Here is a 24,655-nt window from a genome sequence, read left to right as displayed (position 1 = left end):
GCCGACAGGTGGGGTCGGTTTGGCAGCCAGGTCGACCGGCAAGGTGGAACAGAATTGTGGTGGCTGGTGCGAACGCAGCGGCGTCTCTTGTGCAGGACAAGAATAGTGTCAGCGATTTATCAAGGGAAACTTGCAGGATTAATAATTGTTCATTAACGGAAAGATGAATCCAAAGTTTACCTACACTATTTAACTCCTATGATTTGTCGGTAAGCAACAAGCAAGGAGACATGATATTATTAGGTGGAACACTTCTTTGTCCTGGTATGCCATGTACAAACTGAAGGAACATGATATTGGACTAACACCGTGGAAAAAAAGAGTATAATATCTGTATCAACTCTTAAGACACGGGAGGACACTGAAACGTCCGTCAAGAAAGGAGAGAATGCCATCGCAAGAAAATACCATATATAAATAGCGGAACGAATGTGCTAGGTTGTAACCTTAGCATCGAAGGAAATGCAAGTACAGCAGGGCATTTTCATATGATAAGTCATCAGCAGCCAACTGTGGTTAGGTCAAAGTAAACATTGACCATACGTTCAAACTATACCAAGCTCTGAGTAGAGGAAAAAATGAACAGTCATCACATGATATATGGGCCATACCGCCAAAGGCCGCAAGAAACTGTTTTTTCCCCTACTAATTGTTTCCTTTCCTGTTTCCACTAATCTCTGACTCTCTGTTCAGGGCTGCGCATACAGCAAATGTGGCTAATTACAGACTGATGCACAGCCAGGCTACATATACAACAGGGAACAAAGGCCGAATGCCAGCCCAAGTCAAAACACAATCGCAGGACCCACTTGCAAAGCTATGGCAAAATTACAAGCTACACAACCGTGGGTACTTCTCGCCAAAAAGAATTGTATCTACTCTGCCGTATGGGATGAACTTCACCCGACTTGTTTTAGATCACCACCAAGTCTTGCAACGAGAGACTTAGCTCTTGAGCGAGTTGTGCTGATTGACCACCCCGCCTGTACCAACAAAACAAACAAAAAGAAAACCGCAGAACATTAGAAGAAAATTGGTTTGTTGTACCAACAGGTGCCTAATTGAGAAATGACGGTTAACAAAATGGAGCATAAAGTAAGGGAAAGGAAGAGAATTACATTATCAACGGATGCAGAACTTGTTGAATCTTTTGCAAATGGTTAAAGCATCGTGTGCAACGTTGCAACCTGCATTAGATAGCAAAGTTTGTGACTTGCATGGCAGCGGTTTCTCACTGGTATGTAGGGACATGCACCATTCTTCTTTTCACATCCAATGTTTTTGGGCAAGGTACAAGTTTTAGAGTTAATTTGCATACCTCTGCTCAGCCTGAAGGTCAACTCCTACGCCCGAATTTGCTGATAATGTTGAGTGTATAACTGGTCCAAAAATCTTTATAAGATCCAACAACATTTCCAAAGAAACTGTAGCATGCCTGAAAATTTGTGGCAAAGTAATCGCAACTTATGAGAAATAGTTACTGTAAACCAATTGTGTTATTCTAATGCAAGATGCCAATATTTGCATGACTTAGATAATGCAGAATATTGACACGAGATGTTTTCTCTTTCAAATGAAGAGAGACTTGCAATGAAACAAAGCATTCAATGCATTACCTTTCAGTCTTGCTACACAATAACCCGGCAAGAATAGGTAGAAAGCTTGAGAAAATCTCCAGGTTGAAAAGATCAAGCTTCCCTTTGAGAGCACTAACAACATCAGCTTGAACCTGTCCATCTCGACTATCAGTAGCTTATAAAAGAGAAGGAATACAAAATACAGCCATGCATAATCATCATGCATCTCAAAGAAACTTACAGCATTGTCAGGCAGCTTTCCCACTGCAGCAATTGCTCCTTTGATACCACTTTGCTCAAAGACATGCCGCATCATCTGAATACACATAATACTAAAATTATATTGGTTTATCACAAAAATAATAATGATTCTGTACATGAGCCTAAAGGAAGTGAAAGATAGCAGCCCCATGTCATAGCATAAGTTCATATATGTTTGTAATATGCCCCTGATGCCACACTGAATGTGGGCCCCATAATCAAATATTTAATGTTAAGGTTTCTCATGTACTCCTTTCATTTTTAAATATGAGACGTTTCAGACGAGCAGCTTAATTCCTTTTAAACTAATTACCTTGTCTTAAATCTCATGTATTTTGAACAGAGTGAATAAAAAAACTAAAGAAAATAATCTTTCCTTCACAACCTTCTTGATATGGGAACTGCCAAGCAAGGTTAATTGCATTAACCACTCACAGGTTGCACCAATAAATAAACTATGTAAGTCTCACAAGATCCCCTCTATTTGTTGGATGTAAGTTCACAAGACAATTCCATGATGCATATGAACTGAAAACAAACAGCAGTCGGCAAGTTCATAGCAAAGGGATTACCTCCAGTTTTGTCAGCCGAAGTTTTACAGCATTTATGAATTCATCATGGTTCAGCACTAAATTGACAGGAGTCATTACTTCATCCACTGTTGACAAATCCTTTTCATATGTCTGACTTGGTTCTGCCTGTTCATTGCAATCAGTACCAAACATAAAAATCTGAACAGCCAAACAATTTTTTAAAACTATACATAGCATGTACAAATAAAGTAGAGCAAAGCTTAGTCAAGTATGTTTGATTTGTATTCTGCATGTAGTTTATGAATACTTCAGAAACACTTCAGTCTCCAACAGCATAATGTCCATAAACATTACAACACAATCGGCCCCATGAATTTTGTATCTGGTTAGTACTTAGTAGTCTGCCATTACTTTTCCTATAAATATATGTGGCAGTCAGGACTCAAAGGATTAACAAGTAAACATATGAAAACTAAATTAGATCCAGCATAGCTGCAATAGTTTTAGTGAAATGGTTACAATTCTTACCCAGTAGACTAGGAAAGCACATACAAGTCAAGATACCACTATATCACAGGACCATAATAAGGTAAAAAATCATGTTTAAATAACTACGCTCAAACTTATGAGTACGTACTGAATGGGCTGGAGGGCTGTCATTTTTCAATGCCCGATCGCCACAAGAATCAGTTTGTGGTGAATAATCATTGCTAGAAGACTCCCTCTTTTCCCATCTCTCAACAAGAGACTTTGTTTTCCCCAGTGGCACAGCAACTGAAAAGGAGTTAATATCGTTAAAAAGTTATTTTTAGGCCAGGTAGAACCCAAATTGAGAGTGGATTAAAGATATGCCCTTGACAATATCAGTTACTGTACATACACACCTCCTCTGACGTACTTAACCCTGGCTGTCTCTGTTGTTGAGCATGGTGATTCAAAGGCTGCATCAAACAGAGTTCAACTGTCACATTACCATACTTGCAAAACAACAGGGTCAATGTTTAAAAACAAAGAAGGGCTATACACATACACTTATCATCATTTGACTGCAGAGGATGCTCCAGCAATACTGTTCTATCCATCTCTTTTGCTATATGTGCAATATCTTCTCTATCCACCTCACTGTTTTCTTCTTTTTTATAATATGGAGATAGTCCAAAGGAGAATTTTAAGCTTGACAAACCCTCTGAGCAAACGTCAGGATCAGTGATTGTGGATCCTACTGAGCTATCACTATCAGCAGCAGTGCCACTAAGTGAAGGTTTTCTTCTGTGAACAGGAACCCGGACAGCATCTGGGGCTGTAGTTGTGCCTCCAGTTCCTCTACGAACACTGCTTACTGCTTTGTCCTCTAAAATGTCTCTGGGTACAACAACAGGTGCAGAAACAGCCTGCGGCGTAGTGTAAATATCTTTCACCGATGCTGACTCTGTAAGATTGCCTTTCTTAGTAGTAGAAGAATTATTGGGTATTCTTGTACGAGATGCTAATGAAATATCTTTCTGTCCAAAATTACGTTCTGATGTTTTTGGGTTGGTGAAAGGACTATCAGCAAGCTTCATACGCCTCATTGGAGTAGAACTCTGAATAGATGATCTAAAAGATGAATCAGGTCTTCGTGGAATACTGCTCCTATCTTTCTTGATCTTATCTGTACTTGCTGGAGTTAAATGTGAGCCACGAACCCTGCTTTCAGCTAGTACCACAGAAGCAAGAGAGAGGGAGGGAAGGATCATCACAACGCGTGTCAAGCAGTAATAAGGAAAAAGAAACATTTCAATAAATAGAAAAGGAGGAAAAATGTATAGGTGGTTTGAAACCGTACCACTCCCAGCCTCCTTGACTTTGTATGAATTTTTTGGTTGCGTCATTGCTAAAGCAGGACTAGAATTTGCGGTGCTATCAATTGGTTTCACAGGATTATCATCCATAGACTGCACCAGCTCAGCAAAGAAATTTGCTTTGGGCAACACACCAAGAGCATAGGGTCCAATGAGCTGGATCAAACAATAAAAAATAGAACTTAGAAGAGGGAGGAGATGAGGGAGAATACATATTGCGTATAAAGTACACTCACTGATATATCAGCAGCCCATAGACCAACACGGCGTTCATGGTAGGAGCATCCCAAGAGTTTCCCTTCATAAATACTAAGGTCAGCCAAATTGCTCCACCCCATGTCAACAACGTCATGGCATCTTACTGGTTCCCAAGAGAATACCTGAAAATATTCATAGATTATCAGGTGCCAAGCAAATAAATAATTAACTATCAACAAATAGCATATCAAAACCAGATCTACCTTCAAGCTTTGGTCCAATCCACAGAAAAGGGTTTTACCATCTGGGTGGAAGACCATAGAACGTACTCCAGTACCCTGGGAGAGAGAAGGCATGTAAGCTATCCCAGAAGAGGAAGATGTATATGCACCTCATGTGCATTTTAGATCAAAGAGCACAGAACAAGTGCACGAGATGTAAGCAAAGCCTAGATCTCAGACTATGTCTCTTAGCAAAACTGGATCAACCATAAGGAGATGTCAACTACCGTTCTCTGAGAAAGCTTTTATGGTGCTAATTTGAAAGAAATAAGATAGTAACAAAAGGCCAACTGCACGAATGTGCTGTAGTAATTACCATGCATATGTAGCACATGCATACAAAAGAATTGAGGAGCCATGGTTCGTGGTTTATCAGATTATCGATTTCATATGCAAAATCTAGCTTGATTTAAGCAAATCATTTGTGATACCTCGGGTCCAGCAGAACCTATCAATTCAAAAGTTTCGAGGTCCCAAAATTTCACTGTCCGATCAGCTGAGCCTGAAAATGTCAATATAAGTCATTCAGGATACATTTCCACTACTTTAAACTTCACTTACTTTAGATGTATACGACAAAACAATTGCTTTTCTCATTCAGAAATGAGATTTCAAAACTAATGCATTGGGTCATCACATCCTACATCAATAATAACAAAATTGATGAAAACGAGATGGCGTGTATAGAAAGATAGGTAGGTACCTGTTGCAAGCAAAAATTCTTGAGGATGAAAATCAATGCAGTTAATTTGTCCGCTGTGAAACTTGAAATCATGTAGAAGCTTTCCAGCTGTCAGATCCCACACCTTCACAATGCTATCTTCCCCTCCCGTGACAACCCATCGTCCATCAGGAGTAAACCTGATTTTTTTAATTGCTCCTCTGTGACCCTTATATGTGTGAATGCATCCTTTTTTCTTTATATCCCATATCTTCAGGTCTGTATCTGACGAACCAGATGCAAAAAACTCGCCGAATGGATGGAATTCAACAGCAGTGCAACTCAATCTATGCCCAGTAAGAGACCGCACAACTACATGTCAATTGAAAAACATTAATCAGATATTTCTTTTCCCCTATCCATCCACAAGAAGCTTAAAGTTACCACACATGGTCAAACTTGATGTAGTTGATTTGCAAGCTTAAACTATGATGCTGGGCAAACTGAGACAAATTGGAGCACACTCAGCAGATTGCTAAGATGACAGTTCAGGCACTGCTTTCTAATTAGTTCAGCAGAATCCTTTAGCATGGAACCACCAAAGCACGTGGATTTGAATGTGGCCATCCAAGACATTTGGAAAAGACTGGGGGGCTTGAAAATCTATAATCATGGTTCCAAAACAGCCACTAAAAAACAAAAAGAAGTCCATAATGCAATAGAAGATTATCCTCACAAAGTGTTTTCATCTGTATGACTGTATCAAAATCTAAAAGGAATTTGTGAAGAACACAACATAAAACAGCCATGTTTTAAACAAGCATAGCAAGAAATGAGAGAAATATGCACGCTTTTAGAGTAAAACCAAATTGTGGGAGCCTTATACAAGCATGAACCACACCTTTAGCTTCCTCTAAGTCCCAGAGCTTGATGGAACCATTTGATGAGCCAGCAAGCACAAGCACCTCTGCTGAATCAAACTGCACAGTCTCCACTGCACTTGTGTGGCCTGACAAGCTCTGTGGAAACAATTAGACAATCATTCAGAAACACTGCATTATTCAAATTTTAAGCTACACAAAAAGATTGCAGTGTCATTGGCATATGGGACATGTACCAGAAGTGGAGTTTGCTTGCCAATGGCCCACAAGTTGACCTTGCGATCATTGCCTCCGGTGATGAAGACACGGCTGGACTTCTTGCCGATGGCCAGGGACCTCACGTCAGCATCGTGAGCCACAAACTCCTCTAGTTTGGGATGCCAGGTTAAGGAGATGTCAAATTTGAACAATGCACACCTCCAGATAGTTAACTAGTGGTACTCCTAGGTACTACTCCACTAAAGAAAGTGAATGAAGAATCATTAAGCAAAATAAAGGCAAAAAACAGCAGAAGTAGCATTAGCTAAAGCAAAACAGATTTCGGAATTCGGCGCTGTAACCTAAGTTGGGGACAAAAGGGGAACTGTTTGCCGAACCAGTTGCAACAGCTCAAGGTTTAGCTTGGATGCTTCGAGAACGGTTGCTTTCTTGGCGCAGATTGCCAACAAAGACAAATGCGGCAGGAAATTTCAAGAATCTACTTCAAGAAGCATCCCAGACCAAGGAAATCCAAGAATAAACCAAGAATTTGGGGGGCACATAATACTCGCGGCGCTCTACTTCTTGAGCAAATGCCTGCCCGGATTGCTGGCAGATTCTTCCTCCTGCGAGCCAAATCGAATCAAGAAAACAGAGCGGCAACTCGGAGACGAAGCAAAAAGGATACGGAGCCTGTAGCCGCGCTTCTCGGGGTCCATCCCTCCGGCTCCCCTCTACCGTCTTCCTCCCCAGTCCACGCCGCGGGGTGGCTGGCTCGCCAGCGGGGACTGCAGGTCGGGGGTCCGTCGCGTCGTCGTCGACGGCGACGACGAAGACGAGTAGGGCTCGGATTGGGATCCGAGTGGTCTTGTGGAGCAGGGGAGTTGGCAAGAGGCGAGAGCGAGGCTCTCCCTCTCTCTCTCTCTCTCTCTCTCTCCCTGTTCTTTGCTGCGGCAGGGGCAGTGAAAACGAGAGGGGTGGAGCGGCGTGGGTGGGTGGGGAGTGGAGTTCTTGTCGTCTCCCTCTCCTCTCTCCTGTAGTCCTACGCGTCGCTCCGCTTTTGCCACCCGTTTCTTTTCTTCTGTACCAAAGCGGGGCATAAAGCAAAGGTTCCCTCTTCTGGCGTTCCTTGAACCGGGAAAAGGAAGGAAGGCCACATGAATCGGGCGTACGAAATCAACCACAGACCACCCGTTGGCCACAAAAAATAAATCCGACAGTTGAGAGCGAACTCTGGGGCTACAGGGGGGACGGAGAACGGTCGTGGATTGGTATTCGACTCCCACAAGTTAAATGCTGACAAGATCTCAAGATAGACTGCAAATTTGGCGAGCTGGGGCTGGGGGCAGCCATTCGGCCCGAGCCATCCCAAATTCCCTTCAGCTTGGCCTACCATACCAGCCGCCCGTGGACAAGGGCTACAATTAATACCAGTACCATACAAACACCAATTCTTCGGTTCGTTTGGCAGGGACAGGGCGGGCGTTTGTCCGGTGAGACGTCGCTCGGGGGCAGGCCGCGGCAGGATCCTCTTTCCGGTCCACCCTTCCCCCCCTCATTTCCGTCCCGCTCAAAAACGATTCCAAGCAAGCAACCGAACAAGGAAAACAGGCCATATGCCCGCGCCGGAAGCAAGCGATCGCGCAGGACACGCGCTCCGCTGCCGCGGCGGAAGGAAACGTGCGCGACGTGGCGAGGAAGGCAGCGCGAGCCGTGGGCGGCTGGGCGCCCCGCGCCGCGGCGGGACGACCGGGGGCCAATGGGGATCGAGGCCGCGGCGCACGGGCACATGCCGTGCTGGGTGTCGAGTCGTGCGCAGGGAGGGGAGGACGGGCGGCGCGGGGGGTCCCGGGTCCTCCGCGTGGAGGGCGGCGGCTTCCACCGCGGCATGTGGTGGCGCCGACAGGGGGAGCGGTGACACGTGGTCAGCACGGATGACAATGATTGTGCTCAGCGTTTTCTTAATGGGGGGTTGGGTAAAAACTAGGCCCGTTTTCTTTAGAACATTGGGCCTGTTCGCTTCAGTTTATTCAGCCGGCTTATCAGCCACCAAACAGTGTTTTCCTCTCACAATAAATCAGCCGTTTCAGTTTTTCAGCCGGCTTATAAGCTGAAGCGAACAGGCCCATTAGTTCCTCGGCGTGACGCGACTGCTGTCTGTCAGGGAGAAGATTCTCGTCTCGTTAGGACGTTATTAGGGAGATTTGGTGCTGGAGATAGTAGGTGCCAAACTATAAATCATGGACTGCATCGTGATATGCGACGGGAGGGACTAATCAGCGCGCGCAACGGGGAGGGACTAATCAGCGCGCGCAGGAGGGGTGCCAAACTATAAAATCATAAACTTTCTTTTTTAAAAGTTCAAAATGTTGCGACTTTTCATTTTCAAAATATCATAATTTATACACATAATTTCGATGCATAACTTCATAATATAATTTTTTATGAGATAATTTTTTAGCACAACTTTAATAGCGTGCATAACTTATGTGTACAACTTCTAGGTACAATTTGTAAGAACAATTTTGAATTTTGTTTTTTAGAAATTGTAACCTATACGTACAATTTGTACGCATAACTTTTTCCCTAACAACAATTTAGTGGTAAATTTCATAATACAACTTTCATAATATACATAACTTATACAAGTGACATTTGTCATAACTTTTGAGAGAATGTTGTTAAAAAAATTTATGCACAGCATGTACCTGGTATAAAAAATTGAAAAGAAAAAAACACACGCGGGTGCGCGCGCAACGCTCTGCGTGGGACCCAACGGGCGCTCGTGTCGCGAAGCGCTGCAGTGCGCGCATGCATGCGTCTCGGGTTCGTGCTACAAACTTGCAAAAGTTGCGATGATAAGAGCTAATCTGGGCGTCCAACCATGTTATTTTAATTTGAAACGGAAAAAATCTATTTCACGTCCCTCGACTATCGCCCTTGTCCAATTTACACCCCTCAACTAAAAAATCAGATATTTAGCATCCACCAACTATCGAAACCGTCTGATTTAACCCTTGATGATTTTGAGGGCTATTTTCACATACTGGGTGCTACATCAGCGATCCTCCCTGCCAACCAGTCTATCGAGGCTCACATGTTGCGGCTTCATCGGCGCGCAATCGACGGCGCAGCTAAAGCAAGACCGAGAGCCATGGACTCAGTTTGGTGAGGTTTTACGGGCTGATATGGGCCACCACCAGTCTACAGGATATGTTGCCGAGGCTGTCGGCGGATGAGCTGTGGACGGTGAAAATGTGTTGTAGGGATACAAGGTAGGCTATGCTAGCGCAAAACAAAAATTTTCTACCGCGTAAACCAGGAAAACTACCGTATATAGATCACGGGATTACCACTCGACGCACTGGTGCGGAAGATGTAGAATCGCGTTGGGGCAGCGAAGTTGATCAGCGTAGTCGATCACGTCGACGTCGAGCAGCTCCTCAGCAACTTGTCCACGTGCAGCGAGGTCCTCCTCGTGGCACGGCTTGTCGTCGGCTCGTCGTGGCTCGTCGGCAGCTCATCCAAGTGTTGCAGGTGCAACATCTCCAAGGTATCCACATGTGCAGGGAGGAACCGTCGTAAGCTGGACTGCTAGGTCCGCGAGTTGCAACAGGGCGAGTGCGTGGGAGGCGCGGCAGATGTGTTTTCAGCCAAAGGGATGAAACCCTAGGGCGCCCCACCCCTCTATTTATAAAAGTTCCTGCGGGCCTCCGGGTCTGAGGCCTATTAGTACTTCTAAACTTGATCCAACTCGGATCATATCTGAATTGGGCTTCCAGCCCCTTAAGTGTGTGACCCTATGGGTTCGGATACGTATAGACATGGCCCGAGTACTCCTACTCGGCCTAATAGTCGGTAGCGGCCTCTAGCAAGACGTGCCAACTCCTATACGCACATGAAGATTATATCAGACGAACCGTCATAACATCATGTACATGCTATTCCCTTTGCTTCACTAGCTTCAAGCCGGCCGCTCTTTCTCGATCTTGTGATTCGGAATCCCTTTGTAGGTTAACTCTTAACCGTACGTAGCATGATCATGCATTTCCGGATCCGATCACTCGAGGGGCCTAGAGACATCACTCTCAATCAGAGAGGGGCAAATCCCATCTTAATTGATCATGCCTCACAGCATGCTTCCTGACAAACCCGAAAGCTACCTTTTTAACTACCCTGTTACGGTGTAGCGTTTGATAGCCCCTAAGTAAGTTGATCCACATCTTGAGTACATGCGACAATCTCAGGTCTAAGGACAAAGCGTGCATGTTGTGTAAAGAGAGAACTACTTCTCGTGTTGGGTCAGTCCTAGCACATGTCTCTACATATGCCTACATTATTAGTTTGACATCTCCATGTCCATGACTTGTGAAACATAGCCATCATCTAATACATGTAATAGTCTAATATTCATGTGTTTCCACACATGAACTATAACTAGGGACAACTTTTAGAATAACCATACAAATAAAGAGTTCCATATACAATTCACATAATTGCAAATCAATTCAAGTAGCCTTTAATGGATATTCAATGAACACAATATACAAATCATGGATACAATCAGATATCATCATCTCTATGATTGCCTTTAGGGTATACCTCCAACATGTGTGACTATAGTGTGCTATCAAATAAGCTCACGTTAGAGGATTTGATTCTGTTGTACTTGGCTTGTGAAGTCTATCGAGGCCGCGACTTGGGAGGGCTAGATTTGGCACAAGGAGGTGCCAAGTTGACTCCGAGGATGGTAGGTCTACATGTCAGTTATTGGAGCAGGATCACAGGTAGAGTGGGAATGGGTACGTAATTTTCAAGCTCATATTGTTTTACTTACTGGATTCAACTACAAACCCTCACCCACACCTGTGGGCACAAACTTGCACACGCATTCTTGCCTTATAAGGTTTTTAGCCGTGGGCACGTGGATAATTTGTGCGAGTTGCCATCCCTAGTTGAGATAGGATCCACCAAACATATTGCCACCTAGGATAGGTAACGTGACGCCACATCGGATAAAACCGGTGATAGAAGGTTAGGGAGCGTCAGGGGTGTCAGGTCTCCGATTTTAGGAGCACTAGGGCTAGAATGGACAGTGTTGGAGTTCTGGGAGGAAACACGGATTCGGGCCCATTATCTAGGCAGGTGAATAGCACTTTTTTCATTGCACACCGACCTACTATTAGCATTATTGGGCCCGACAACTAGCCCAATTCCATCATATATCTCTAGGCGCGCGCCGTCCGACCAGATCCCCCCTCCCTTCCTCCTCGACGCAGCGAGTCTGCTTCCCCTCCTCCGCACGGAGGCGGCCAATGGACCAAGGTGTGCTCCTCCTCCCCTACCATCTTCTAGCAGGGGTAAGCTCGCATATCCTCGTCCAATCTCCTTCCCTTTATTTGGTGGCGTGCAACTCAGCGAGAATGCAAGATGAAGACGCTCGACTCGCGTCGACTCGGCGATACGTGCCGATTCGGCAAGAAAAACAAGTCCCCCCCTCGCCTACCGCGCTATGTACGCACCCACCACACCCTTTGCTGGTTAGGGTTAGGGTTATGTGGGGGCACCGGTGCTCGACGGGATTATTGGTATGCGCATACCTGAGGCAACGGCTGACCCAGCGTTTGGTGTGGTTGTCGTGGTGGTGAAGAGCTGTAGTGATGTTTGAGTCGAGTGGCTGAGGGTGGAGGCGGCTCGATGGGGTGGGGATGGTGATTGAGGATTGCACCTATGGTGATAATAGGGGCAACGGTTGCATAATGCTGGGTCTGCAGCTGTCTCGGATGATGGTTTTCCTTTTTGTCAGTGTATGCCACTGTGGTCAGTTCTATGTACCAGATTTCATTCTGTCTAGCTTGTTCGGATCATTACTGAACTCTATACTACAGACTCTCACGTTTGCAGTGAAGCTTTACTTAATGTTATATATGCGTGGTTGACATGTCCACCTGAACATAGCAAGTGTCAGGCCTTTCTTTTTTACCTATTACCCTCCATATAAAAGAAAAGAAACCAGTGCTTCAGTTAGACTTCTATTTCCAGAAAAGAAACCAGTGTTATCGCACCATCTTCGGCTGAGGGGCCAAAGCCAAGGCTATTCCCTCTCTGTTGCATCAGAGGAATTTCGACCCTCGCTTTTGGACACACCGACAGACAAATAAAGAAGACCTAACGTGAGCATGTTTGTATGCAAAATTCCCAACTTATTCTCCGCGTATGGCTACGTATGAATAAAATCGTTTCCTTTGCTATGTGGCGCACAGCTGACGATGTCTGATGGGTCACATCATTGAACAGCATCCGAAATCAGATTACCTAAAATCTCTGAATCCATAACCCCGCTCAATTGTCTGCTCGGCTGTGCTACATCCGGTTGGCTGCCTAAAAATCTTCATCTCCTGTCTAACCTTGTGTACACCGGTTCACAGCTGCTACAGTAAAGGCTGATTGGTTGGCTGTTTTCCCTCAGCCAGGCCCTCCCGATGCGACCAGCGCTTGATTGGTTGGCTGAATCACTGACTGGACCTGGCTCTGACGGTGCAAATCAGACGCCCCAGCCAGGCTCCGCGCGTACGAGGAAATTCCTCGTTTCCCCCGGGCCTGGCTCGCGCGAGCACACTTCCTGTGCGGGATGAGAGAGCAGCGGTGCGAGATAGTACCAACCAATCATTTTCCCTGCAGAGCCAGGCTACCAATCGGCTGCGGATGTACCAACAGAACCTGGTTTCAGCAACCAATCAGGCCCTGCTGCACATGTAGCTACAGCGCTACGCAGCGAGCACCTCCGAGCACCGTTTGATTCCAGAGATTGCCGCTCAAACGTACTCCCCATGTCCCATTATAAGTGCACTTATAGAATTTGAAGGGCAAATTAGTAGGGATAGGAAATGACATTCAGCTGTTCGCTTTAGCTTATCAGCCACCGAATAGTGTTTTTCTCTCACAACAAATCAGCCGTTTCAGCTTTTCAGCCGGCTTATAATCCAGCCGAACATGCCCATTACTACTCTCATTGAAAATATAACAGTCAGCCTGGGCTGCAGCAACGGTGGGGAAGAAACCAAAACGAGCGGTGGGGAAAGAAGGTAGAATGTTTCAGATTTTTCACTCGTGGTGGTTCAGATTTTTTTTAACAAATGGGCTCACGTGTACAGCCGTACATGTGCAATGTTGGACGGATGAGCACCCATTGCTATTGACGCATTTATTCTGGAATTTTTTTTAAATGTTACAATGGCATTTAAATTGGGACGGAGAGAGTAGCAAACAAACGAGAAATGGACATGCTAGCACCCGAATGTCTATGTTCCGAGCTAGCGTTAGCAACGGACGCTTCTGTCTCTGTCTGATCAAAAGATATCTAATATCCAAGCTTTGCATGTTCTCGTGTTCGTGCTGCATAACTTTGCAAAAGTTGCGATGATAAGAACCAAGTTGGCCGTGCAACCATGGGGCGAGTCCACATTTGGACGATGATCGTGGACCCCTTTTTTTTTTTTGAACACCTCATGAACCGCGTTACCTTAGCAAGGCCGACAAAGGACTAGAAACGACTAATCTTGGGCCGGACATTCTGGGCCGTGCTGGTTCCACGCGGAATCCAGTTTGACAGATTACCTCGAGTGCAACTGCAAAGTGCAAACTGGACACGCCATGCCAGGCTGATACATACAGCTGCTAAATGAAGAGCCGGTTTACGTGTAGGGAGAGCGCGGAGCGGATCATCAACATAGCCCATCCGAACACGCGCAGGTGTCAAAACATCGAAGTATTTCGAAAAACTTGTACGGCAGGAAAGTTGAACAAACCTAGAGGACCTTTACTGATTTCTCTGAAAAAGTTTGTCTGATCGAGCAAACAATTTCCTGGAAAAAAGATAGATGGAGCAGAATTCCGGAATCTGCTATGTTCCCTGTGCAAGTCAGGTGATTTGCATCCGTGTCTGTCGTTGTGGGGCATCGCGCGTGCAGGCAGAGGCAGCCTCGATGGACGCAGCCTCCACTTCAAACCGTGGGGTTCTGCGGCGCAGATAACATAGATCCAGTCGCTGCAGCCTGCAGGTTGTGGTTGTACGGTCGTCGTTGTGGTTGTCGCACGCTATACGCCGGGAGATGCCGCGGATTTTTCCGAGGTCGGTGTTTCCGGACATGTTCGCTTCAACTTATAAGCCAACTGAAAAGCTGAAACGGCTAATTTATTATGAGAGAAAAATACTGTTTAGTGGCTAATAAGCCGGTTGAATAAGCTGAAGCGAACAGGTCTGCCACGCCGGTCTGCCGGCTCGCACCACTTCGAGTTAAGTAAAAGCTCGTTTGATCAGCCGTTTAAGCGCATCAGCCAAACGTTCGTGCCGTACTTGTTCGCTGGCATTAACGTACATAAGCTCTGCCATGCGATGATATGAACGTACGGACGGACTGTACTATGCAGAAGTATATACTACACACTCTCTCTCTCTTCTTTCCTTGCAATGAATACCCTCCTGTCCCTCCGTTGCGTGTTTGCACAGCCAATTGATCCGCAACAGCAAGCAAGCAAAAAGGTCCGGCAGGCGGCATTGAGCCCATGACTGCATGGTTCTCACTTCTCAGGCTCTGCGACCTGCGAGGGTGCGTGCCTTGCCTTTGCTGCGACCCTGGCTGACGAAGTGACGAGGCAGGGCAGGCGTGTAGACGCAGCAGCGTTTCTGAAAAAACGGAGTAGATGCAGCAGAATCGGACGCTGTAAATACGCGGTGTTTGGATAACTTTAGGAGGGTTACGACGGATGTTCACATGCTAATTTGGAGGATTAAACATGAGCTAATTATAAAACTAATTGCATAACTTCTAGATTAATTCACGAGACGAATCTAGCACCACATTGTCAAATCATAGACTATTTAGACTTAATAAATTCGTCTTACGAATTAGACTCCATCTGCGTAATTAATTTTATAATTAAATTATATTTAATAATCCTAATTAGTATCAAACATCCGCATAATGCGGACGGGTGCTTAAAGTCTGGCACATGGATCCAACCAACACCCCGATGGACCAAAGCGCATCGGCACACGTGACCCCCACTCGAGCAGAGGCATACGCAGGTACTGTAGCAGTAGCATCCAAGGAAAGTCGGAATAGCCCAATAGGGGCAGCCCCGTCATATCCCCTGGCGTTGCAGGCTTGCAGCAGCCAGCAGTCTGCAGGAGATACTTGTCTATTTACACGTCAACGTCACGTGCTATCCGGCAGAGACTCACAGGAGGAGATGGGACGCTGGCATGGACGAGCACGCGCTGCAACCGCAGCACCAGTGCACCGGCTACCGACCGTCAGATCGACCCGGTAGCGTAGCGTACGAACCGGTTGACTGCTAGTAGGCCGCACTGCATATAGCCTTTTTCTAGACTAGTTACCGTAGATCCGGACAGTGTGTCGCATGTACAATGGTACATACAAAGCAACCTACAATTGTACGAAGGTCAACCTACAATATAAGCACTTGGATTTGCGTTTTCACAGTCAAAGACAGCTCCATTTGTTACCCAAGGACGAAGCCTTTCGACTAAGGCCTGGTTTGGTTCCATTTGCTTATTTTTAAGCAGGTGTCACATCAATGTTTAGATACTAATTAGGAGTATTAAACGTAGACTATTTACAAAATCCATTACATAAGTGGAGGCTAAACGGCGAGACGAATCTATTAAGCCTAATTAGTTCATGATTTGACAATGTGTTGCTACAGTAAACATTTGCTAATGATGGATTAATTAGGCTTAATAGGTTCGTCTCGCTGTTTAGCCTCCACTTATGTAATGGGTTTTGTAAATAGCCTACGTTTAATACTCCTAATTAGTATCTAAACATTGATGTGACACTTGCTTAAAAATAAGCAAAGGAACCAAACGCCCCCTAAGTCCCTTGTTCTTTTTTACTTTTTTGAATTTGATTGTTCAGAATTTCAAAGATCCATCCCGCACTGATCGAGCATTGCGACCACATGTGCCGTGCGTAGCTACAGAATCCTTTATTTCGAGCATCATCAAGTATTGAGATCACATATGCCCCGTAGCTACAGAATCCTTTATTTCGAAGGGAGCTAAGCAGCTAAAAAGAGCTAAGTCTATAGATCCCTTTAACGAGAAGGCCTCCAACCTAATAATTAGAGCATATGAATATCGCCTAGCACGTTCAGGTTTGCGAAGCTGAAGCCCCCCAAGCCATACCGAAAGAGCTCTAACTAGCACCAACAACATTGAGTTTCTTATTCCTCGTGCATAGGAATTTTACCAAGAGGTTTGAGTAGATGTTAAAATTCCTTTGGAATCAGTATACAAAGAAGTAAATTCCTATGGAATACTATTCCCATTTCCCTCGAACCAAAGGATAGGATAGGAAGCATTCCCTATGAACAGTATTCCCATAAAATTCCTTCAATCCAAAGGACCTTAAGGTTTAGAGATTGTCTTGATCCGTGATCAAGATTGTTCTCTGCCTCTCAAACAACAATATCTTCCCCGATGGATTGAGTTTTTTAATAGGAACATGTTTGAATGTCTGCCATCGATCGCCATGTAGCACTTGTGGCGGTGGCGAAGCTTGGACAGTGAAATTCAATGCCATGGGTGTCGCGACAAAATCAACTAACATTCTGAAGTGTTGTTGTGGCACGCTACGTATTTCTTGTCAACCAAACAACAACATTTGTTTTTGCAACAGCCACAAACCATGACGTGTAACCAAGTAGCCTCTAATCTGGTTGGATATGATATAGGTGGGGCTGCTTGATAGCCAGCCCACATATTTGCCACACCACCTGCGGCGCCAAAGCTAGCATCATGAATTATTGTCGTTACACCTATGGTGATGTCCTCTCTCTATAAAAGATGTGGCAGGTAAATTTTGTGTTGGAAATCAAACAACAGTCACGGTAGGCATGGCAGCCACAAGTTTAACATGGTATTTGCTGGCATGGAACCAAGTAGCTTCAAAGATTCTTACAATGTGGATAGTAGTTAGAGATTATAGCAGTCTCGATTTAAATCGTGAATAGTTGGATTGTGTCCAGAGGCCGGAGCCCCAGACGGTGGTGGTGAAGGCAAGAAGGACTAGCCTTGCCACCGCAGGAGCAAGCGAGGTGCAGCGCGGCAAGGTGAAGAGGGCCTCCCCGGGTCGCCCGCGGTCAGGAACGGCATCGCCGTCAAGAACCACGCCGCCCACACCATCACGCCTCATCTCGCGGCCCTTTGATTCTTTTAGTGACAATCTTGAATTGAATGGCTGAAGGCTTTGATTCGCTGTGCGTGAGTTTGGTTTTGACGGTGAGCAACTCGATTTGTGGCTCGGTGAATTCTGATTTAATTTTTGGGGATTGGATTTGAGTATTGATGCAGGTAATAGAGTGCGGTGGCGATGTCAGGTGCAACAGGAGCCGGCGCAATCACTCGGCAGCAGCCTACGCAACTCGTCCGCCGGCTGCACCGTGACCGCCTCGACCAACTTCTCGTCCTTGGGCACGGCAGTAGCATGATAAACGCGGCGGCGGGCCGGCGGCCGTCGACGGTTGAGGCCCCCGTGGATGCGGGTAGCACTGGGGCACCTCGCGGGACCGGAGGTCAGCGATGACCGGCAGGGTGGCTCGACAAGGGGGCAGCGATGGGAAGGGGCGAACGGCACACGTCGGCTAGGAAGAAGCAGCAGCACAGGGAAAAGAGATTTAGGAAAGAATACTCGCTCACAGGCTCACGGGTGGTGACCACAGCTTCTTACCTGCCACTCGAGCGGAACGACCAAATTTTCCGTTCCACGCGGTGCAGCTTTTTTTTCATCCGATGAGCCAGGCTCATAAGCTTCACAGGCTACCGAACACGTCCAAGGTCAAAGTGCATCCACAGATGCAGTGCTGGCCAGGTACAGGCTGCCAATCGCCCCACCAGTCACCCCTCAAGGCCACAACCCATCCTCCAGGCCCAGCCACCAACACCACTCCTCTTTCACTGGTCACCACCACAGCCGGTCAGTACCACCTTGATGCCCGCCTAGTGCGCCGGCGGCACCAGAAGACATGGGTTGCTGCTTCAGCAAGAAGCGCAAGAACCGTCTCGCGCCCGGGGCGCGCCGGTGCGAGCCCGAGGACCGCGACCCGCCGTCGCCGGAGGAGGAGACTGTCAAGGAGGTGCTCTCTGAGACGCCGAGCGCTAAGCCGAGGGCCGAGCCCAAGCCCGTCGCCAATGTCGCCCCCGCCGCGGAGGAGCGAGGAGTGAAGAAGGCCAAGGAGCAGGAGTACAGCGCCGACGCCGCGGTGAGCGACCTCGGGAGCTGCGTGTCGCTCTCCCTCGCCACCGACGAGCGGTCAGAGGCGGCGTCGGAGTCGTCGGTCGCGACCAGCTCGTTGGCCGGGCCGGAGCGGTCGCCTGGGAGGAGGCCGTCGGCCAGGAGGCGCCCGGTCTCCGCCGATCTGGGGCCGGCGCGGCGCGACCGCGCCGTCGCGGCATCCTACGGCGTCCGCTCCCGCAGCGCGCGGGCGTCGCCGTCCCCGCCCCCGCGGCACGTGCCCCGGGACCGCTCGGTGAGGCGGTCACCGTCGCCGGCGGCGAAGCGACCGTCGTCGGAGCACCGTCGCGCCGCCAGTCCAGCCGCGCCCGCGCAGCGGAAGCCGCCCGTCCCGGCAAGGCCGTCCGGCCGCGTGTCCCCGCGGCGCGCGCAGGAGCTGCCGCCACCTCCCGCCGTCTCCCCGCCGCAGTCGCCGCCGCCTTCCTCGCAGCCGGAAGACGACGTCGACACCACGGCGAGTGGGCAGAGCATTCCAGACGCCAACGCTGGCGGCGATGGCCAAGGTGGCCGTGACGGCGACGGGAAAGAGTCGTTGGAGAACCCGCTCGTGTCATTGGAATGTTTCATCTTTCTTTAGCCCCCTGCTGATGTGATCTCGCATTCTCGCGCTATTTCCCTTCGAAAGCCTTGGGCTAATCAAAGTTTAGATGTTAAGCTCAGCGAAGTAGTTAGTTGTAGGGCACGGTGGTTCAGACGCTCTACTGCCGCTGTGCCACCTTCCGTTAACTTTGTCAGGGGAAATGCTAGTAGCTTTTGACTTTTCAGAGCCGCGATCGGAATTGGCGGAGCTGCATTGCTTCTCCAATGCTGGGTGTGCTTTCGCTTTTGGGGTCCATAACGTATTTTTGCAGAGATGTTCCAGTAATCAGAATGTCTTGCCCTTGAATCTTGATCCCGCTCCACACTAGTGTAGTAGTCTGTTACTCCATTTCACATAAGGTAAGAGCATGCACAGTGTGGTCGAGGCTTGGAACGTCATTTCAGCGACACGCAACAACAACGATGCTTGAACTCAGTTTTTAGTCGCAGTGTGGTAAACCAATCGTGGGGCCCGTCCACAAATAAAATACACCCTCTGCCCCTCTAGAGAAACTATTCGCTGTGCCTCAAGATCATCTGCTCTCTGCACTATTCTATTCATGTGGAAAGAGTGGGCATCGAGGAATGAACTGGCGCCGGTGTCATGCTTCGTTCGCTTCAGCTTATAAGCCGGCTGAAAAGCTGAAACGACTGATTTATTGTGAGAGAAAAATACTGTTGGGTGGCTGATAAGTCGACTGAATAAACTAAAGCGAACAGGTTGAGAAATTTTTGACTGAGCATCGCACGCCGCAGTGTCAAAAGCGATGCTGGGATAGGAAAGAGAATACCCAAGCATCGGCATTTTACCGCACTGCGGCTGCTCTAACATCTCGCGAATTAGAAGAATCATGCATCTCAATGACGCCCCTCTGCTCCCGTTGCCTGGAGTCATTTTCCACAAGCCGCGCTGGTCCGACGAGCGCCGCATCCAATGTGCCTGATCAGCGATCGGCTGATCGCCCAGGCATTGGATTCTTTCCCCCTCTTTGCTGCTCCATTCCACGTTGCCACCCACCAATGTTTAATTTCAGAAATCAGGAACGTCCGGGCACTTTACGATCCCGTCAGCAGATTCACCAAGAATCAGATCCGCGCCGACAACGGCAAAGAATCACCGGATCTTGCGCATTCCCCCGCCTCGGACCCGCATCCGAGGGGTATGTGCGTGTGCCGCCCATTAAAAATGGGCGATGCGCCTGGATCCTCCGCAGGGTCGCATGCGCGCGGCGTGAACGACCGCCGGGTGGCGCCGCACGAGCAGAAGAAGCGCGCGCGAGGAGGCTTGGATCACGAGAACGCCCGCGCTTTTGTTCGCTTGGGTCGCCCGCCGCCGCACCTTCCGTTCGCTTGGGAGTGAAGGCCACGAGAGCAGAGTACCAGACGGTCCAGACGTGTCGGCCGGCGACCGGATCGCTACAGCTCTCGTCGACTGGTCTCTTCCTGGCGTGTCCGCTTGTTGCACAAGCGCAAGGCTCGGTCGGTTCACATCTCAACATCAACTTGCAGTTGCTGCCTTGCAGCCTTGCGCCCCTTGCCGATAAGGTACCTGACGGCACATGGCGGTAGCCCACCACCAGCAAGCATTCCCTGCTAGAACTGCACACAGTTTCCCGGCTGGCATGGCAATGCTGTGGGCGGGTTTTGGCGCTCCGTTTGGTCCTATCATGAGACGGGAAAGATGGCCGCGTGACCAGTGATCACACCCAGCAGGGTGGGTGTGCGTCGTGATGATTGGTGACGACTGCCCCGGCGCCATGCTATCATCTTGACACCTTCTCGGCTCTGCGTCGCTGTTAGTGCGGGACAGTCGGACAGACGAGACGATACAGCCGCCGGCACGGAGCGGCCGGTTCACATGGTGAGGGCTTGTTTTCGCCGCGTCGCGCCGCACCGGGCAGATGGTCAACGGTGGCTGGCGGTCGCTGGGAGTGGATTTCTTCTGGTGGTGTTGGAGACTTCGCTTCACATGCCCAGTGATCGCAACAAAGCTCCAGCCACATTACCAAAAACAGGTAGCAATGGACAAAAGGGCAAAGACCAAGCGTACAAATCAGCGTCCCCTGATTTGCGACCGTGGGAGATCGAGAAATCGTGAACCTCCCGTCCTAAAATTCTTTCCTCAAAAGAAGTGCGCCGTTGTCTTCCTTGGGCATTGGGCGTCGGGTGCGACGGCGGAATACTGGAATCCATGCATAGGGCGTTCCGCGTCCGTCGTCCGACGCTCCTCCAAAGTCTTGAGACAAGCAAAACTGCAAATGCTAATCGAAAAGACGATAGGCATGTGGGGTAGTGGGCTTAGGTTGGGCTTAATTCTGATCCTAATTTTGTTGGTCGAAAGGCTGGGCTTTGATATCCTTTTGGCCCACTCATGTGGAGTTGGATCATGGCCCAATAAGATCGCCTGGCCTCGTATATTATTATTATTTGCGTAATCTGCGATTTATAATTTATATACTGTAGACGATAGACGTCCGAATCAAGCTTACAAGACCAAGAACTGCGAATTGGTTGGAAACTTCACCGAGCCAAGAAAACAAAATTACCTGGCAATGTACAGTATATGTCACACAATTGGTGAAACGCGTATCCTGCTTCACTGCTTCCTGGGAAACTCGTATCTGTTCCCCTCTTTACCTCCCGTGACATATCAAACCAAAAGATCTTTTTAACTGGTCCCCCGCGGACAGCGTATAGAACTGACGGAAACACAGCGAGCACGCGGGGAGACGCATGACTTGACCTCAGTCTTTCTAGATGGCCAATGGTCCATGGAACGCTCTCCTTTTTCTTTCTCCAGGTGAGAGTGTCGGTGCCCTGCAGCAGGCTCGTTTTCAGTTTTCACAGGGAGATGAATAGACGATGCAGGCAGCGTTGACGCGGGCCCGAAAGCAACGGGAAATTGGGCGGCGGACGAGACGGCTCGGCCGGCCGGAACACTTGTGCGCGCCGACGGCGACGTTAACTCGTTCTTTACACTGTTTTAGTGGCCTATGGAAACAAGTGGCGCGTTCGTCTGCGTGTTCGTCTGAACTTATAAATCAGCTAAAAAGCTGAAGGCTGAAAATTGAAGGGAATAGAGCGAAGTATTCTCGTCGGCTTGGTCGTCACTGTCGTCCTCATCCCCCTTCCCGAGGGAGAAGGATTATCTGCGGTCAGGTCAACCCCCAACTTCTCGAGCGGAAAGGGACCTGCGCTACTGAACACCAACTAGTACGCAGAATCGATCAATCGACCGAATGCTTGAAACCGGCAGGAACAGAAGCATGCTGCCTTGAAGTTTCCAAGAAACGGAAACGAGGTAACTGAAATGAACAACTGACGAGACGCGAGAGGTAATTTCCGTTTCCTTTAGAGTATTTAGGTGGTGTTTGGAGGCATGGGCTAAATTTTAGCCCCTGTCACATCGGATGTTTGGACACTAATTAGGAGTATTAAATATAGACTAATTACAAAACTAATTGCACAACCTCTAGGCTAAATCGCGAGAGGAATCTATTAAGCCTAATTAGTCCATGATTTGACAATGTGGTGCTACAGTAATCATTCGCTAATGATAGATTAATTAGGTTTAATAGATTCGTCTCGCAATTTAGCTCAGGGTTCTGCTATTAGTTTTATAATTAGCTCATATTTAATCCTCCTAATTAGCATCCGAACATCCAATGTGACAGGGCTAAACTTTAGCCCCTGCTATCCAAACACCTTATGTGCTGCACCACCTCAGCTACTATCGATCATCGAGGTCGATGATGCTTCACGTCATTGCTTGGACTGGGCTTGCAGCGAAGCTGGAGTACGATCGTACTCCGCAGCTGCAGGAACGCGCTGCTTCTCTGACGGTATGTTCTGTCCTCTCTGTGGTGCAGCGTCTGCCCGTCTCGCTCTGTCACCGAAAAGGCAACCAGCCCCAGCCAGCCTCTGCAGTGCCAGTGTATGAACACGGCGGTGCATCGCGTGGACTTTTCCTCCCGCGGGCCGTGCCGCCGTGGCCCGTGGGGCGTTCTCCCCAAATTTCCGTGGAATTTACCGGCCCCGCGGCCCCCGCGCGCTCCGGTGACGCGGAGGGAAACCCGCGAGCAATCAAGGCAACCAACCTCCACCAACCCCCAACGTCCTTGAGCTGCCGACGAATCAGAATCGCGAATCAGGAACTGCGACTGGGAGCGCTCCTCGTCAGATCGCACTGCGCCGCGCGGCACTGCGACGGAGGCCGACGAGCAACAAAAGGGTTGCGGTTTTCTTTTTTCCTGCTCTTCTGCGCAGCCCCCTGCCGGATGCCGAAATATATTCCTACTCCAGCGGGACCTCTGCGACCGTGCCTACGAACTACGATCACATGGCAATCGACGAACTGGCGACGCAAATGGAGTCACCCTATGCAGGAATCTTGCTGCTTTGCAGGCATCACCGGACTAATGGTGCCTTACCAGACTTCTAATATATAGTAATATGGAGTATTGTGTAATGTACCGGACTTAAGTTTTCGTTTCCTCGTACAAGTGGCTATTTTGCTAGCTTGCAGCTAAAAAATCACCATTTTTCTCTTCCGAAGTTCGACGTGACACGATCAGTGCTACTTCCAGAAGTCATGGTCATAGGAATTGACCCCTAGTCTTTGGGGATTCGTGGTAAGGCTCCCTACCCATTCATACTTAGAGTCATGGTTAGCTTTTTATATATTACATCCGTTCTAAATTGTAGATCGTTTTGATTTTTCTAGATTCATACACGTTTGTATGCACTTAAATATATTGTATGTATACATATTTAGGTGCATACAAACATCTACAAACTTAGAAAAGCTAAAACGACCTACAATTTCAAACGGAGGGAGTACATGTTTTTTATGTTGATACATCCTTGTATCGTCGAGCACAAGTGGATTCGGACCAGATCACGGTTGTGTTCCAAGTAGTTATTGTTTACAACCTATAAGCACAGTTTAGTTGGTCAGATTATTTAGTGTGGAACTAGGTTCTTTTTTGGCTAATTATCCGTTTGGTGGTAGGGGGTCATGTGTTGCGATGCTCCATTGCTCCTGTAAATGGTTTGAAAGTGAACTATGCGGAGTCATTTATGGCCCCGATAAACATAAATGAGGAGAAAAATGGGAATTCTTGCATCAACTTTTGGCAGCATTGTTAGCTCCATGTCTTTCCACCATCTTGGCACCCCACTCGTGCTGACAAAGTCAACAATACAGGAGTTAATGCCACTTGTTAAGATATGTGAAAACAAGCTTTTGACCACTTCAAATTTACTACCTCAAGAAGGTAAGCTCACTCTAGTTAATCCAACCATCACCTCTTTCGCAACTTTCCCGAT

At 47.9% G+C, this 24,655-nt stretch overlaps 2 protein-coding genes across 2 annotated transcripts; one reads left to right on the top strand and one right to left on the bottom strand.

Moving 5' to 3' along the window:
• Nucleotides 1–540: 540 nt before the first annotated feature.
• On the bottom strand, nucleotides 541–7,481 carry LOC117855590 (katanin p80 WD40 repeat-containing subunit B1 homolog KTN80.4). Its single transcript, XM_034737970.2, has 17 exons — nucleotides 7,120–7,481; nucleotides 6,470–6,600; nucleotides 6,254–6,371; nucleotides 5,395–5,724; nucleotides 5,123–5,193; nucleotides 4,674–4,748; nucleotides 4,449–4,592; nucleotides 4,197–4,368; nucleotides 3,402–4,067; nucleotides 3,256–3,312; nucleotides 3,009–3,145; nucleotides 2,411–2,536; nucleotides 1,819–1,893; nucleotides 1,617–1,729; nucleotides 1,319–1,435; nucleotides 1,119–1,187; nucleotides 541–983 (listed from the first exon to the last, which is right to left on the bottom strand). Exons 1-17 carry the CDS (start codon nucleotides 7,148–7,150, stop codon nucleotides 914–916), a joined length of 2,502 nt encoding a protein of 833 aa, XP_034593861.1. The 5' UTR covers nucleotides 7,151–7,481; the 3' UTR covers nucleotides 541–913.
• A 9,841-nt stretch (nucleotides 7,482–17,322) lies between these two features.
• LOC117855218 (uncharacterized) lies at nucleotides 17,323–19,634 on the top strand. The gene is made up of 2 exons (XM_034737521.2): nucleotides 17,323–17,714; nucleotides 17,809–19,634. Exon 2 carries the CDS (start codon nucleotides 18,480–18,482, stop codon nucleotides 19,323–19,325), a length of 846 nt encoding a protein of 281 aa, XP_034593412.1. The 5' UTR covers nucleotides 17,323–17,714; nucleotides 17,809–18,479; the 3' UTR covers nucleotides 19,326–19,634.
• Nucleotides 19,635–24,655: the final 5,021 nt, after the last annotated feature.

Source organism: Setaria viridis, chromosome 5 (assembly GCF_005286985.2).
Source record: "Setaria viridis chromosome 5, Setaria_viridis_v4.0, whole genome shotgun sequence".
Classification (NCBI taxonomy): domain Eukaryota; kingdom Viridiplantae; phylum Streptophyta; class Magnoliopsida; order Poales; family Poaceae; genus Setaria; species Setaria viridis.
Note: the sequence above shows the minus strand (reverse complement) of the source record. Positions and strands in the feature narration are given on the sequence as shown.

Bases quoted from the DNA above. Each gene is read 5' to 3' on its own strand.
- LOC117855590 (XM_034737970.2), bottom strand. From the start codon at position 7,150: ATGGACCCCGAGAAGCGCGGCTACAGGCTCC. The intron at 6,372-6,469 runs GTACATGTCCCA...TTGTTTCCACAG, and splicing joins GCAAGCAAACTCCACTTCTG to AGCTTGTCAGGCCACACAAG. The intron at 3,313-3,401 runs GTATGTGTATAG...TGTTTGATGCAG, and splicing joins GCAGTCAAATGATGATAAGT to CCTTTGAATCACCATGCTCA.
- LOC117855218 (XM_034737521.2), top strand. From the start codon at position 18,480: ATGGGTTGCTGCTTCAGCAAGAAGCGCAAGAACCGTCTCGCGCCCGGG.